General features: G+C 40.0%; 1 protein-coding gene across 2 annotated transcripts; it reads right to left on the bottom strand.

Moving 5' to 3' along the window:
• Window positions 1–8,107: 8,107 nt before the first annotated feature.
• Window positions 8,108–10,972, bottom strand: LOC147307443 (uncharacterized). 2 transcript variants are annotated; one of them, XM_086274572.1, is made up of 4 exons: window positions 10,658–10,972; window positions 9,508–9,656; window positions 8,634–8,798; window positions 8,108–8,556 (listed from the first exon to the last, which is right to left on the bottom strand). In XM_086274572.1, exons 2-4 carry the CDS (start codon window positions 9,562–9,564, stop codon window positions 8,389–8,391), a joined length of 390 nt encoding a protein of 129 aa, XP_086130698.1. In that variant the 5' UTR covers window positions 9,565–9,656; window positions 10,658–10,972; the 3' UTR covers window positions 8,108–8,388. The 2 variants fall into 2 exon arrangements, with proteins under 2 accessions (XP_086130698.1, XP_086130699.1); XM_086274573.1 differs by lacking the exon at window positions 10,658–10,972 and adding an exon at window positions 9,779–10,104.
• Window positions 10,973–17,455: the final 6,483 nt, after the last annotated feature.

The raw sequence follows: 17,455 nt of genomic DNA, 5'->3' as shown, positions 1-17,455 counted from the left end.
CTACAAAGTAAACCAGTCACTGCTCTGACCCATACACATTATTTTTATTGTCACCCATTTCCATACTAACCATATCTCCACAGACTGTAGTGCATAACACTCTGATTACATAAACACATAAAAACAGAAGTTCTTATGTGCACAGCATATTTAAATTATGAGTGCAAACACAAAGGTAACAATAAAAGTCAGTGAAGTGTTTCATGCGTCGTTCTTTCATGATAATGGACCTTTGAGAGCCTTTTGCAGATGTCGAGCGTTTTTGGAGCTCTGCCTGAGAGCTGTTTGTCTTGAGAAATGTGGTGTGGCTGAGCACCAAATCCTCTAGAATGATTTCTTGGTTAACCAGAGACATTGCAATGTCTTCAAAATACTGCCTGCATTGGGGGATGACTGTTTCTTCTCTGTTCCTATAAGGGCGGAATCCCCCCTCACCTCCACCAACACCACCGACACCCCTACCTCCTCCTCCTCCTCCACCTCCCTGAGCCTGGTCCTCATATGTGGCCACTCGCATCCCCATAATGCTAATTAGAGCCAGGTTTGTGGCTGACGAAGGGGAGGGGGTGCTTGGGTGGCAGGATGGTGGAGGGGGGTCTAGTTTGCGTGCATGTGTACGGGAGGTGCAGATGACTGGGTCTGCGGGAGAGGGGTGTCATGTGTGCATTTTGCGTGTGGTTGCCGTGTTTGCTTGTGATTGCTCCTTGTAACCTGGCTGTGAAAGGTTGGCCCTGACCCTGTGTTGACTCTGGCTGAGGGGGTGGATTAGTCGGAGGGAGGTTTGGGGTGGAGGCAGGGATGGGGTCTATGTGCCGCTGGATGTCATGTGCTGGCGGGTGGGTGCTTTCTGTGTGGAGACAGGACCAATGGTAGGCCAGGCTGCCTCGTCTCTGGAGCTAATCATTGTTTACTAGTCTCATTTCCACTTCTCAGTGAGCTACTGTCACGCACAGCACCGACAGGGAGGAAGGAAGAGGGAAGGGGGTAGGGGGCTTGGTGAGGTGGTGAGGCAGGGAGGAGAGGAAAGTCAGCGGTCCAACAGGCAGTTGGGGAGCTGGTGGAACTTAGGAAAAGGGAAGGGGAGAGTGAATACAGCACTTGAGAGAACAAAAGTGAGCCAAGACTAAAAAAAAAAAGTGGTTAGAAGCAACCAAGACAAATCAGCAAACAAACCAACAAAAACATCTTCTGGGCTAGCTCCATCTCCGGGAGCCGCGAGGTAACCACCGGACGTTGCTAGTTGGGATGGTGAAGTTTGAAATGACAGTGTTTTCTGCTGCCAGACCACAATATGAGGAAAGAGACACTGGGAAAAATTGTCACTGTCTGACCCAATTGCTGTCTTAGTGAAAAGACCTGACGAATGACAAGCACCCCTTTTTTGTCCATACCAGACAAACAGAGATAGCCTGTTTCAGACTCATTTTCTCTTCTGGAAAGACTGTTTGGATCAGATGAAGGTGCTGTTTGTTCAGAGTGTCTAGGGAGCAGGAGACAATTACCTGTGGTATTCTCGCATGGGTAAAAAATATCATTATTTGAACTCTGTTCCAGACAGCTGACGGGGTAAAGACTGTTTAATGGCTTATTGTGTTGTCACATATCTCCACTGGGTAGTGTGTATTTATTGATTCTCAGTGCTACCCAATTCTTGTTCATGTATACCAGTCAGGCATAATATTATGACCACCTGCCTAACATTATGTTGGTCCCTCTTTTGCTGCCAGTCCTGACTCACTGAGGCATGGACTCCACTAGACCCCTGAAGGTGTGCTGTGGTATCTGGCACCAAGATGTTTGCAAAAGATCCTTTAAATCCTGTAATGTGCAAGGTGGAGCCACTGTGGATTGGATTTGTTTTTACACCACATCCCACAGATGCTCAATTGTATTGAGATCTGGGGATTTGGTGGTCAAATCAACACCTCAAACTTGTTGTGCCCTTCAAACCTTTCCTGAACCCGTTTTGTTTTGTGGCGGGGTGCATTATCCCGCCGAAAGAGGCCACAGCCATCAGGAAATATCATTTCCATCAAAGAGTGTTCATGGTCTGCAATAATGCTTAGCAACAAAGCATCACACTGCCACCACTGGCTGGCCTTCTTCCTATAGTACATCCTGGTGCCAGGTGTTCCACAGGTAAGCGATGCACGTCCATCCGGACATCCACATGATGTGAAAGAAAAGGAGAATCATCCGACCAGGTCACCTGCTTCCATTACCCCATGGTTCAGTTCTGATGGTCACATGCACATTGTTGGCACCTTTGGCAGTGGACAGGGCATGGGCACCCTGACTAGTCTTTGCCTATGCAGCCCCATAAGAAAATAAATTGCGATGCAATGTGTATTCTAAAAATGTTCTGTTGGGACCAGCATCAACTTTTCCATTAACTTTTTCTGAGCTACAGTAGCTGGTCAGTTTGATTAGACCAGCCTTCACTCCCTATGTGTCTCTGGTTCACAACAATCCCTTCCTTGGATCCTTTTGATAGATGCTCGTCTAGCCATCTCAGTTTGGTCCTTGCCAAACTCGCTCAGATCCTCACACTTACCCATTTCTTCTGCTTCTAACACTTCCTGCTTCTTTGAGAACAAAATGTTCACTTGCTCCCTAATCTATCCCACCCACCACACTGATTTGCACTTTCACTTCATATATATTGTACATTACTAATTTATGTTTCTTATGTAAAAAATAATTGTCTTTTTTACTTTTCACATTTCTGAAACAATGAATGAAACAAAGGTGTTGTCACCAGAAGCCCTGCCCCCTGGGAAGGGATGCTGGAGGGATGCTATTTTTTCCCTCTGGAAAATTTCTGTGGTCTGGAGTTCTGCACTTTACATGTGTAGATGTTTTTTGTTTGTATTTTTATATAGGATGGTTGTCCAGCTGGTTATGTAAGGCAAATGTAAGGCTTCAGTTAGCTAACATTAACTGTCTGCAAATGATAAGACAACAAAATCAGCAGTAATGAAGTATAGTGTGAGCTAAGTTTGATTTAATGTTTTATTTTTCTGTGTATCACTGTCTGTAGTAAGCGGAGTAAGATTTAGTTCACATGTTTTTTTGTTGCAAATCTTTACTGTTGGTTTGGCTGCTCTGTTAGAAGTGTGTGACCAGTTACATTACCAGCACAAAGCCATAGCCACTGTAAAAGTGCATACTAACACATTGATGTAGCTACTATAATATGCCATGTACACACTGAGCTGCAGTGATTAAGAAAGTCATCGTGGTTTGGTGCATGGATTTAACCTTCCTTTTATTTTGTGGGCTTGTAAAAGACACATAACAAAAACATTTGGAAAGCTGTTATAATAAAATTTTGACCTGTTCAAATGGCAGGCAGTTCACAGGGGCTGTGGCTATGTGCTGGAAACGTTACTTCTCTCACAAGAGAAAGTCACTCACTTCTTACAAAAATGTGATAGTAACTATGCTGTAAGTCAGTTTCACAAATACAAATATGTAACATATGCATGTGTTTAATTGAAAATTTAGTTAACCATTATTTTAAGAGAAATCTGTGTAAATATAAGTACCATTAAAAGGTCAAAGGTTTGATGAGTGCTTTCCTTTGACTGATCTGCGTAGGATCTTCGTATTTGGTGAGTATACCTCAGACGTCTTCACACTTTTCTTTAAAGTCATTTGCATTTACATTAAAACATTTTGATGAGCTGCCTGAATAAAAGAATTTTGGTCAAAAACTGAATTTTATGCAAACGCTTAATCTATTAATTCATAACTATCTGTAGTTCTAGTATCTGTATTAGTTCCCTTTGCTGATGCTTTTTTTTTTAATGTAATAGCATCTATACACGTGCATAAGTGTGCACGTGAGCCTGAAAGTCACATCCAAGTATGCCAGTGTATTTAATTCTAATGAAGAATTCAGCTCTAAACTACACCAATAAGCATTTTCGACTCCACCCCCCCCCCCCCCCCCCCTAAATATAATACATGAAAAAGGAAAATAATGCGTCAAAGGAAAGTTCAAGAAAGTTTTCTAGCGTGTTGCCAAAAGTCCCAGAGTTGATCTATTATTAATAAAATAACTTATTAGGATAACGGGCATGTTGTAATTCACCTTACTTCTAATTTTTTTGTTCTATAAATCTCCTCTCTTAACTGTGAGCAGGCTGCGTGATAGATTTTCTCCTAATGTGGCACCCACCGACAGGAGCCATGTATTATGTACAGTATAAGGATTTTTGTTTCTAATCCTGTTGAGTTTTTGCGTGCTAGGAGAGCGGAGCGGGGATGAGCTTGCGTGCCATGCCGACCTGGCATGCGCGGAGCTAGTTCACTGAACTACGGCTTCCCCGGGGAGCGGGGAGAGGAGGGGAGGGTGATGCGAGGCTGCGCTGGGAGATTAAAATGAGACGAGGGAGAAAGCACCGGTAGAAATGGCTTCCAGATGACCCCGACTCGGCGTAGATAGCCAGCAGACAGTTTGTTATGCAAGTCTTAAAGAAAGGGGCATGCCACTGTCCAGAAATAATTTTTTTCGAATAGTATAGACTACAGAAAGATTAAATGGAACAAGAAAATTGGAATGTGGCAAGGTAGGGATATTAGTCCAATTTGGCCTATACAGCTTAAAATAATTGCCAGTCGGAAGCTGTGGTACTGTCTTTTGCACCTTTGTCTCAGTCATCAGTTTAGCTTTGTACAGTGAAAATTAAGGGAGACATAATTGTTAAGCTCAAGAAAACTTTTGCAAAATCTTGCTCAACTACAATTTAATTTTATACTAAGATCCCATCCCTTAGGCCAGCGGTCCCCAACCTTTTTTGCGCCACGGACCGGTTTTGTGTCCGACAATATTTTCACGGACCGGCCTTTTACGGTGTCGCGGATTAATATAACAAAACAAAACCAGTACCAAAAAAGAAGATTTATTGATAACACACAGGAAAAGACCAACGGGAACCGAGTTAATGATAAAAACGATAAAAAACCCCGAAAAATAATTACCAAACGACTCACGGCAAGGGTGTTTAGGACGCTGCCTTAGGCTATGTGCTGACTTTATAGTTATGGTATTTATCACAGGATTTAAATTTAAATCTAAAATGAAGGATTTCCATGTATTTTAAAAAATGACTTTAATCATAAGATAAGATAACCGGGTTTTATCTGTCATCCAGGAAACATTAAAATTAATCTCAACATGAATAAAAGATGAAGAAGATGGGCGGCATTACTATTAATACAAAAATCTGACATTTTATTCACTGGGACTGTACCAGTGAAACACCCCCTCCCCTTCTCCCCTTTATATTTTATATATTTTTAATATAAAATCTAAGATTTTATATACACTTAAGATTATTTATCATGTTTTAAGTGCTGGGATAATACCCAAAGCATTAGTATAACACATAACAGAACTGCCTTTACCACAGCTTCAGTGAAATACTGCTCATTGAATGACAATCATTACTTGCCAGAATTTTATTTAATTTTTTTCACATTTTTGTTCTTTTTACTGACTCTGCAGCACATGGAAGGCTTTAAAATATCATCTTTGGGGTCCTTCCAAAGACAGTCTGAGCAGAAATCCACCTTGAAAAATAAATTACTTGCACATGGAGAAATTCCTTGAAACGCTTGAAAACTACAAGACAACACCTGCTGATTGTTTTCTAAAGATGGCTCAGGGATGTGAGGAGAATCCTGCTGAAGTTAATTTGGCAGAGTAAATATTTATTTTAAAAAAAAGAATCAGAAGTATGTTTTCCTTTTTTATTTCGTAATTAGGCGGAAAACAAAAGAAGATGTTCTTAACAAAGACGGACAGATTTTGGCATTCCTCGGACGTATATAGAACTTACCAGAGGTTTGGACAAATTGGCTGATGGGTTAAAAGTAGCAGGAGACAGACTGAGACCTCAAGCTTCAGCTCGTGTAGGTGTGATTATGTTTTCCCAGGTTGAAAATCCAAGCCAACATATTTGGAAGCTACTGGGTTTATTTTTCCAGATCTTTTACAGTCTCCTAAAGACAAAGAACTCCAATTGATTTTCCAGAGTTTTGGTTAGCTTCACTCTCCTTTCACATTGTTCTAGCTGACATTCCTCATTCAGAATTGTTTGAACTTCAGTAATGATCATGCAACTTTTACCAACTGGATTATTACAGCATTTTACTAACAAAACCCAGTGTATATTGTATCTATGTTATACTGTATATTCTCTGTACAAAGTACTTATTGTTGTTTGTCTAGAGAGGTTCTTATGAAAATTATTGGCATGTTCTCTTCTTTCACCGTTAGATGCCAAAACATTTCACCATGACAGCATTTTGTCTTTTGAAATAATCTCTGCTCTGTTTTGCAGTTTAATAAAAAAAGTAACTTTTTTCTCTTAGGATATGAAACAGAATGTTCCTGGGTTTTTTCTCTATTCTTTTTACTGGCTCACATATTTATGAGCTGCTTTGTCTCTGGCTCTCTTTGAGACAGCCTGTCCCAGGCTGGGATCACTGCAGGTGGGGAGGTTGAACTGGTCAGATTGCGGCTGAGGCAGCCAATGGCTCATCCACAGGCTCACTGAACATTATGTGCAGTATGGATCTTACCAGTGAGTTGCTCTTCTCATTGTGTAATTGGGCGGATAATGTTCCGTGATTCCCTCTTTTTTGCACCTCATATGTTCCGCCTGAGTAGCTCGGTTCATTTTAGTATCCTGAAAATGGAGCCGGGTCAGCAAGCGGTCAGGTTACCCCCTTCAGTGCTCCAGTTCTGCTGATGAGCCGGTCGGTATTACTGCAGCAGTGGGACAGATTCCTCTGAGGTTATTATTCATCAACTGTTTTAGACCCAGAAGAGCCCGGCTGTAGTGACGCTGGTGCACATGCAACTTACTCTCTGTCAAATTTTGCTTATACTCCAATTGTTTAGCATTAGGAGAGTGAGAATGTAACTATGAAACTAATCTTTGCAATGAAATCAGATATATATTAGAAGCAAATCAAGTCTTTTTATTGTGCTGAAGTGGGAACAAACGCAGCTCTGGTAGAACAAAATAGGTTTGTGTGGATGGGCTTTTGTGCTTTATGTACCACATGCCCACTTGCATGCCATTGCTTTGTGTTTCTGGAGCTGTAAACTGTGACGCAATTACCATGGAGAAACTTTACTATGACTTTACTTGACTTAATTTTAATTATGTTCCACTTTGGTCACTTACCTGTGAAAACCTCTCTCTCTTCACTGTTGGGGTGCATGGTGTATTAACGTTTTGTATGAAGCCTTAAAAAGCTTCTTTTTTGGGTATTTTTTCATATTTTTGAATACTGGTTGGGATGGGTTTAGTAAGGAAAGTCGTTTTGACTTTTAATGCGTATCTTTAAATTATTAGCAACTCAATGATAAGAGGTCAGGGACAATAGTTTGGGATTTTTTTTGCCCACTTACTGAAAAGAATAGGGAAAATAGGGAACTTGTGTGGCTGAATTGTTTATAATAGTGTTGATGAGCACAGACAGAGTGATTACAGCTCTTAGTGCAAACTGATCAAAAGCAAAACTGTGATAATTGGAGATGATAAAACTCCAGCTGGCTCTTACCCTGCACTCAGAAAAATAAAGGTGCCAACTGGAACCAAAAGTGGTTCTTTAGACTGATGCCATAGAACCTTTTTTGGTGCCACAAAGAACCTTTCAAACAATGGTTCTTTGAAGAACCATTTCTTTCAGTGGTTCATTGAAGAACCTTTAAAGGTGCCCCAAAGAACCATCAAGAAATGGTTCTTTGGGGCACCTTTAATGGTTTTTCAAAGAACCTTTTTAAAAATGGTTCTTTTAAAGAACCATTTTAAAGAACCTTTTTTGAGTGGTTCTTTAAAAAAACCATTTTAAATCTTTCAAAATAAAATGCATCATAAATTGAATTTGAGTAGGGTAAAATAAATACGAGCACAGCGTAGACATATATTAATGGTTTATTGTCATTTTGTAGTTACCAAAAGACAAAAAGGCATTTTAACCCTCAGCACAACATCACTACTAATACATGTCACATATTAGTGTTTTAAAAAGTAATAATTAAATATATTGGCTATACTATAAATAAATATATATATAAATACTATAGCTACAGATAACACAACAAATAATACATGTATTGTTTAATTAATAAAACATCAGAAAGTGATAAAACACATTAGAAATAGCAATAGCTTCATAACAGACCAATAAATCGACACATTTTCATCAGCAGATATTTGCATGTTCAGTAAAAACATTTCAACAACAAGTTTATGATTAAAATGATCAATGAACTTCAGCCTTACGCTATGTAATGTACTTTTCATGTTGTACTCATGGTCCTTTGTTAGTCCAGTTTAGGATAATGTCTCTGACGTATGTATCATATCAAATATATGTCATATCAAAACAAGCCCACACCTGCAGTTGTTTCAGTTTTTCACTGGTGTTTCCTGTCAGCTGGTCAACCTCACTCAGGCGGACATCCATATCAGCCAACCAAATGACAAGTTCCTCCCTTTGTGCTTCAAATCCCTCCCACTCTGAGACAAGGAGCTGAAAGAGAGAGAAAAGAGTCAATTATAAAGAAGAGAGAAAAGTGAAACCCTCCTCAGAAGGTCTGACTCGCATACCTGCAGTTGACCTGTGATGGACTCCAGTTTGGCGTTCACGTCATCCCTCGTCGATGCCAACAGCCGAGTCTGCAGGGTGCCCTGGAAGAGCTGAGTTAATGTTCGACTCCTCCTGGTCAGGCTCTCCAGCTGGATGACCCGAGGTCTCCCCTCTCGCCACTGCCTCTGAACGCACAAACACAAACTGCATCTGAAGCAGGAGGTGCAGATTTTTTTTGCTATTCTTTTCTAAATCCAGGCTAGATCACGTGGAGGTATTTGGAAAATTGTTTTGGCCAGTGGACGACTGTTGTCTTGCAGAAAGTCAAACCAAACATATGCGATACACAATCAATTCACAAGAACACATTGTAAAAAATAAGTCCAGTTCTTGCCTGATTTCAAGTGAAATCTGCATCAAAACAGGGTAAAATGAGTGTTTGCAGCAAATGTGAGCACAAAGCCTCACTTTGTACAAGCCTGCTATTACAGTTCTCCTCTATGCAGACGACTTTCCTGTTTTCAAGGCACAACTTGGATCTGCTGTACGAATCTTATGGATACACACTAAATGAAATAATAGTGTGCATGACTCCAGATTCTGATCCCTCATCCTAATATGGTCCCAACATAGCAACAGCAATAATGCAAATGTTGAGGCTTCAAAATACAAAGTCCATAAACCAATGGCTGACATGGGTTTTATCATAAGGGTGATAAATATACAGATTTCAGTCTGTCTTAGAGATTTGATGTTCATTTACCTGCAGATGCACTATACGTACCTGCTCCATGGTTTTTCACAACATTTTGCACATCACTATTTAATACAGGAAGTACGTGAACTAAAACATGTCATCGTTCTTTGTGAGAGGACCATATTAATGAAACAAACCTCAATGACATCATAGGGATCCCTAAAGATGCTCCTGCTGCTTCTCTTCCTCCTCATCCAAAGCTTCCTTCTCCTTGTCCTCAACTTCCATCCAATTGTAATTCAATCTAATTGTGTTTCTCCCCCTCCTCTTCCTCATTTTGTTGGAGCTGTGAACACAGTTAATGTGAATCTGGATTAATTTGTGCAAACAAGAAAAATCTACAGCTTTTTGGTTAGAGGTGCTCTTGTGATTTAAGCCGGGTAGAGTAGATTTATGTGTTGATGCTACCTGCTTCAGCTCTGGCTGCTGAGTGATATTTACACCCTGGCTGGATTACAAACTTTAACCATGTGCTGAACTTTGGCCCAGCGTTGATACCTCTTGTTAGTATAACGACCTCTTCTTAGCTTGTATGTATGATGTATGATGGTGGATAAATTAAATATACAAAAAAATTTAACTATATTACAAAAGAACATCTATCTTGGAAACATCAAATGACCGGAGCATAACTTGTCAACTAGTCCGAAACTAAGTTATGCAGGAACAGTCAAAGACACACCTTCTCATGTTTGAAACCATTGTTTGAAAGGTTCTTTGTGGCACCAAAACAGGTTCTTCTATGGCATCAGTCTAAAGAACCACTTTCTATTCATTTCTATATAATTCGATTAGACAATAAAGAGTTATCTAATCTAATTATTCATTCAAAACTCTTATGCATAGCTGTATTTTATACAGCTCATACAGAATTCAAAGTACAGGTTCATGTGAGTATTTAATGTACGGCTCAGATCTACAGAATTTCAGAGTTTCTAGAGCAGACACAGAGCTCACGTCACAACAGGCTTCAGGCGCCATTTTAGTGACTTTAACAATATATTAAATTTTAATTTCGGTCTAGCTGACATTAGGTTATGTACGCAGCACGCAATTGAACCACATATTTTAGAAGCCAAAGGTTCAAATTAGCTGGGAGCACCTTCACTTAATTATAACAGTGGTTTTGTTAGGAAAACAGTTTCTGTATACCGGATACTAAATTGCGCTGACCTCAACGGCTAACGTATCTAGCTAATCGCTACTGTTAGCACAACATTAACAGCAAGCTACAATGACGAGTAACAAAAACAAAACAGTAATAAGGTTTTAATGGAAATGTTTTACCTTTTCTAACAATCCCAGAATCCACAGCTTCAAAGTCCAGCAGGTACTGAAGACTGTTATCCGTTTCGCTGTCACCGTCCGTGAGTTTTTTTCCCCGAAAGGTCAAGGCCCGCCGCTCGCACACTCTGTCTGCGCATGCGCATCCCAACGACTGACCCCCTCCGTTCGCTCCCGGGAGGTTATAGTATGACGTGTTCTGACGTCACTCTCTCTCCCTGTCATTTATTTGGCTCGAAACACATATCAACAAATTGCTCAGTGATGAACAACTACTCAGATCATTTACCTAAGCTGTGCTTTGTCAAAACGAAGTGTGTTCATTACACTGACATTCTGTTCTGCAATTGTTATTTACTTGTATCTTATAATTTGACTTTACATACTGCTGGGTGGTTTGTAAAGTTTACAATAACTAGTATTATCATTATGCTGTATTTTCAAAAATATATAATAATCTCAAAAGTAATGCCTTGGAGTAGAAAATAGTAATGCTTTATTAAAATTTAAAACTAAAGTACAGTACTTGAATGTGTGTATTGTGTCTACTGTTTGTTAACTCACCATATTCATAATGTGTTTGTGGGGTTAGGGGTGTGTGTGTGTGTGGGGGGGGGGGGGGGGGGGGGGGTTAGGGTCTTTAGGCTTTGGCCCCCACCCCTGCCACCAGTATATTTTTAAGCAAATATTTCTAACTTTTATTTGAATATTCAGTTTCCTACCATCTTCTCTTAAAGGGTAATTGCCAGGTAACCCGCCCTCTCCCTTCGCACACACATGCACACAAAGAAAACACACAGTATAATTCACAGCCTCATTATAGTGAATAAATATTTATGCCATTTACACCATCAAACTTAGATTGCTAAGGATGAAGAACCTTTTGTTCTTTAAAGAACCATTTGTAATAGCTGAAGAACCATCCACAAAATAAAAAGGTTCTTTGACGTATGATGGTTCTTTAAAGAACCATGAAGCCATCTGAAGAACCATTTAAGAACCATAATTTTTCTGAGTGTGGTGTCCCTCAGAAAGGAGAGTCGTCATATTGGGTGACAGATGGCTCATGGCTGCGTTTCATTTCTAGGGGCTTAGCTCTAGTCTGTGTCAGAGAATGTCTTTATGCTTCAGAGAAAATAATAGTGCGGTTACCAGATGAATGAATGACATTTATCAGCAGTTTAAACCCTCTGTTCTGACAACATCCTCTAATTTACACGTAGCAAATTAATCCCAGATATTTAATGTGTTCTGACTTTTCTGTGTGATGTCGTTAATGTTGTTACTTCTCTCTCTTGACTTCTCTGCCTTTTCTCTACTTGAGAAAAATAACCCAGAATTAAAGCTGACATCGCAGCTTCAGTCTCAATGACCCAGCACAGACATTTTTATACCTCTTAGTCTGATAATATTTTGGAATTCATGCAAATTTGAGATACTCGAAGAGTGAGCCAGCAGCTCCATTTACTTACTAAATGCAGTGCTGCTAACAGGTGGATCCTGTAGCATAGTTTCATGTAAGTCACCTCACAGCTTCTCGGATTTAGCTCATTCTGGCACGTTCGGCAGTCCCAGCTGCAATCGTCCTCTCTGTCAAGACTGCAGCACGCTGGAACTGCTGACCTGCTCAGCTGTTTGACTGAAACAAGCTGCACAGACATGCATGTTCACTGTTTTTGCAATCTGTTTGCATAAGGAACATTTACCAGATTCACCTATGTGTTTGTGTAGCAAGATCCGCTGTCATGATCAAGCACATTTTGAATTTTATAATTCCGTTCTGCGCATATATATATATATATATATATATATATATATATATATATATATATATATATATATATATATACATACATATATATATATATATATATATATATATATATATATATATATATATATATATATATATATATATATATATATATATATATATATATGCACTGCTTTTATCTTGGTGGTATTTAGGATTGAGACAAGATCAAATGGATTTTGTCTATATAGGGCATGATCTTTTCAGTGCTGCAGTCATTTGTGGGGGAATGTAAACACATAGCTGTCAGCAGGGTAATGACCATTAGCAGTGATATCGTTCAGAGAGAGTGTTTAAATGGTGTCCATCGTTGGGTTTGATAGAGTAATGCTGATTTTTGCACCAGATGAATAGAAGCACTGTTGGTTTATTCTCATATTTGGTCTACAGGTAAAAAAAAATAAAAGCCAATTTATCATTTTACTCTTTTTTTATTGGAGTAGTCAAGCTTAGAGTGTTTTTTAGCCTTTTAAAACTGTTGTTGTGAGAAGCTTTTGCAGCCATGCACAGCGACACTGACCTCGTGTTTTATGTTGGATGATATGTCTTTTCCTCCCATTCGACATGCTTTGTCAATTCATTATTATGTAGAGCTCAGTGAGAAACAATGCTTGAGTCAGATGTGAGGATATCACATGTCACATTATTCTTGAGCAATGCAGTTCCTTTAGCTCTTGGCTACACGCAAGATACGTTTTCTTTCTTTAAGTAGCACTCCTCACATGACTTTATGAATGGTGTAATTTGAGACACGAGCTCTACCAGGCTTCCCATGGTGGCTGACTTAGACACAAACAGTGGCACGTTTCTCAATCACGCAGTTTCTGCAGGGGGGAAAAAAGCTAAGGTTGCCTCACAAACTAATGAGCTCAAGAGAGAACAGTGTCAAAGTAGTCCCTTATGGACGATATATTCCATATGCTTACTCGGAGGCCAAGAGGCACCCTATACCTCACATCTGGCACAGACCACCAATAGCTGACATATTCTTCCTCTGACCATCGAACCTCTAAGACAGAGGCTGCTCCTTTCTTTTTTTCCCTTAATGTTTCTAATCTTGTTCTGCACTATCTATAATCTGGGACACGGATGTGATTATTTTATTACCAAAGCCATTAGCTCGATCATTTAATATAAATACATGGAAATTGTGGATTTCTTGTTCCTGCCAAATATGAGTATCACGGTCTTTGACTACCTGCAATTCTGTGTAGGGCAGGCTGTATTTAACAGCGTTTTAAACTTGAACCTTTATCTGACAACATAGAAAGACAGCTTTTAGTATTTTTTTGTGTTTGGGCAAACCTGAATATTAGAATCAGAGCTGCTAAAATTCTTCCTTTCCGCAGTAACTTTTGGTAAAATCAATGGGAAGAGATGCTGCCATATTTCTCAATATGTCTTTCATGGAAGGTTAACTGAGGACATGTGTGTGTGGCTGACTGCAGACAGCCTTTCCACTGTGGGGTGTAGTGAGGCTACCAGAGTTGTTTTGTAAGACTTTTCTAAAAGGTGAGCAATATATCCTCCCTCTCACTTTTATACACTCTGAGGACAAGGAGGGGATTGCTTCGCTCCTCTCATTCTCCTTCTCTGCTCCTTCGCTTTATTACTTCCGTCAGCCCTAATTTGGGTTGATGGGGTGGCTGTTGCATGACAAGACACATGTCTGGGCCCCTGCGTGAGAAGGCTGGCTGGCTCTTGCTGAGCTTGTTTTCTTTGCGTGACCATGTCCCTCCCTCTGTCACTCCTGGAACCTCCCAGCAAGGCCCCCCCTGACCCTGTTCATGCCCTCGTTAGCTGGCATGTGGCTGGTTTATTTGCTTTGGCCAGCTGCCCGTGTGAAAGGCAAATTTTGACTATGCTCCGGGAGGGGCTATCTTTAGAACGGAGCAATGGTAGAGGTGTTTGGTGGAGGTGGTGTGTGTATGTGTGTGCAGATAATGCAGGTGGGGTGTCAGGATGAGCAGCAGGAAGAACTCAGCGCTTTGTTTGTGCATAGCAATGTGCAGTTGGTATATTTTAATGTGTGACCTGCGTGCCTGGTCAAAGAGAAATTTGCCCCACTGTAACTGCTTTTGAAGAATGACATGCAAAGACAATGTCACCCAGAGTTTACCGTCCCAGTTGCAGTCCACAGAGGGTGCTGGAGAAAAAAGGAGCATGAGGATCAGGGCAGTGTATGCAAAGTTCACTTGTTCCCACTGATGTAATGTATCGAAATGCTCACGCTAACATGCATGTTTCTGCATATACTCTCTCCTGCCAAACTTCCCCTATAGTTTTCTAACTGGGTGTACAGATTTACATATTGAGCCAGAGAGACAGAAGGATGCAATGAAACCCTTTCAAAGGGTTTCCAAAGCACCGTGTGATCATACAGCTGGGAGTAAAACTTGTGTGAACACTAAAAACAACTTTAACTTTGAGGTCACTTCATCACACTGCAAACACCTGCAAAAGTGGGTCATTTTGGGTATGCTGCTATGAGCAGAACAGCAGCTTTACTTTGAACATCAGCCAGATACAAAACTTTTGTTTTAGAAAGTCTTGTATCATGCAGTCTTTTTGTTGTTTCCTTCTTCCACTTTCAACACGAGGGTAGTGAAATTAATCAAACAAAGCTGAATAATTTGAAATAGTTGGTGTCCGATCTATTTGGAAGTGAGAGAAAAATGACACTGAACCAAACAGTTTTTTGGCTTCTACTAATCTATCTTATTGTGGATTAATTAAATTAGGTTAATTTTATCTTTAGTCATATAGTGCCAAATTACAACAACAGTTGTGTCAAAACACTTGTAGGGTAAAAACCCCTATAAGAATACAGAGGAAACCCCAACAAAGCAAAGTAAAAGTACATCAAAAATTTGACTTCAACCACTTGTTACGCTACCAAAACCCACCCAGCCTCCAAATGCAAGCTTCCACACCTCCGAATTTAAGCAGTTAAGCTACAGTAGCCAAAGAATGACTAGTGTGTACCTTTGTGACCTTTGAATTTTGCACTATCTATAGATAAAGATAAGATCCTCGCTGCCTGAATGCATTTCCACTGGTTGTGTTGATTGTACCATTTGTCTATTATAATTTGACAGAGGTTACAGGTTAAAGCACATGTACCCCTATGCAGCTGACATCACTTCCTCCTAATCCTGTAATTCAGTGAAGTGATAGAGTGAACAGCAGCAAGATGACGGACCGTAAATCAGAATACAATGTCAGAAAAGCAGGATAGTACAACCCCACAGAGTCACAAGTATGTTCCAGATTAACCTCTGCCGCCCCGTCACTCAATACCTCTGCTGGGATGGAATCACTTGAAGCCGTCTAGGTCTGCACGCTGGAAGTTATGCTTTGGCTGTAAACACAATACAATAGGAAGGAGACATCACAGCTCCCTATAACTTGCAGAGAGTTGTGAAATTTTCATTTGAAGATTTTTAAACATGTTATTAGTAATTACTGCATCAAATATATTTAATAGACAAAATCAAAGTGGTGTGGGAAGAAAATTTATTTGCTCCAAATGAACGTTCATCAAGCCTACATTTTGTGGTTTGTCCAATACCATTTTGTGCAAGAGCTGGACCACATACTGGGGCAATACACAAATTACTTTGAAGACCCACATCCTTATGTTCTGAGACTCATAAATGACAAACAAGACACATTAAGAATGCGCCATGGAGAAAATGAAGAAAAAAAAGCTTCCACTGCTGTTCCAGGAAACAAACTTTTCTGGTGGTCCTTCACATTAAACTGCCACTAACCCAAATGCAAACACACAGATACAAACAACATTTGATTAGGACTGGCACAAAAGTGGATGCTTTCCGAATTTGTCTCCTCATGTGATCTTAGCTCATTTATTTACACAGAAGAATATATACTTACTCTTGGATGTCTTGTGGGTAAGATGATTAGGAGCTCCCTACGGAATTAGACACAGGAAGTAGAATTTATAATGCTAAAGCAAGAATGTGGCTAAGCTAAAATCAGATCCACATTTACCAAGATACATATGTACATATTGATAGCAAAAGTATTTACTGCATGCTGTGTAATACTAGAGGGCAGTACATAGGAAGTACATGCAAATCTGTGAACTTTGAAAGAAGGTAGAATTTCCAGCTTTAAGCATGATTTAGAGTTCTTTGGGAAAGCTGTCTTAAGTTATGATGTAATCTTTAACTCTATGCCGTAACTTTCCACTTAACCTGATGTGTACTAAGGTTGGGCGATTTGTAAACATTTTCCAACCAACAATCATCAGTACAATAACCGATGATGGCGATATATTTGCACATGTGCAGACTTTTTGATGGGCGGAGCAATGTAATCATGCACGGATTGATTTGCGCGTTTACAACACAGAAGTCCGAACATGGATGAACTAGTTGCCAAAAAAATATAAAGTCGCCAATTTGGGATTTCTTTGGCTTTAAACCGGATGAAAAAGGTAAACCTAAGGATGTAACCAAAGCAGTGTGCCGCTTGTGCAGACGTAGAAGTGCGAGCAAAAGACTCAAACATGACTAACTTGCATGAGCATCCAAATGTCTTTTCCTGAACATAAGCTACTGGCTTTCTTTCTTTCTTTCTGTCATGAGTTTGAGTAAATGAATCGCTGCATTTGGGCACACACTGAGGAGGTGCATTTGTTCACAGATGAAAGAGGGTGTTGTTAAAACTGCTAAGACTGCTTCTATTCGCTGCATCATTATTAACAAACTTACTCATAGGCTGAGCCTGTTGTCTATTCGCCCAACCCTAATGTGTACTACATGTCAGGTCAACACAGCCTGGAACAGTTGCGTTGAGTCCACTTGGAGGATGTGTCCACACTTGGTGCATTGCATTGTACAGGGAGTGCAGAATTATTAGGCAAATGAGTATTTTGTCCACATCATCCTCTTCATGCATGTTGTCTTACTCCAAGCTGTATAGGCTCGAAAGCCTACTACCAATTAAGCATATTAGGTGAT

The sequence above is a fragment of the Aulonocara sp. 'chitande type north' Nkhata Bay genome, linkage group LG19 (assembly GCF_057382095.1).
Source record: "Aulonocara sp. 'chitande type north' Nkhata Bay isolate Kocher_YH1m ecotype deep benthic linkage group LG19, A_spYH_male_GT1.1, whole genome shotgun sequence".
In the NCBI taxonomy this organism is placed as follows: domain Eukaryota; kingdom Metazoa; phylum Chordata; class Actinopteri; order Cichliformes; family Cichlidae; genus Aulonocara; species Aulonocara sp. 'chitande type north' Nkhata Bay.
Note: the sequence above shows the minus strand (reverse complement) of the source record. Positions and strands in the feature narration are given on the sequence as shown.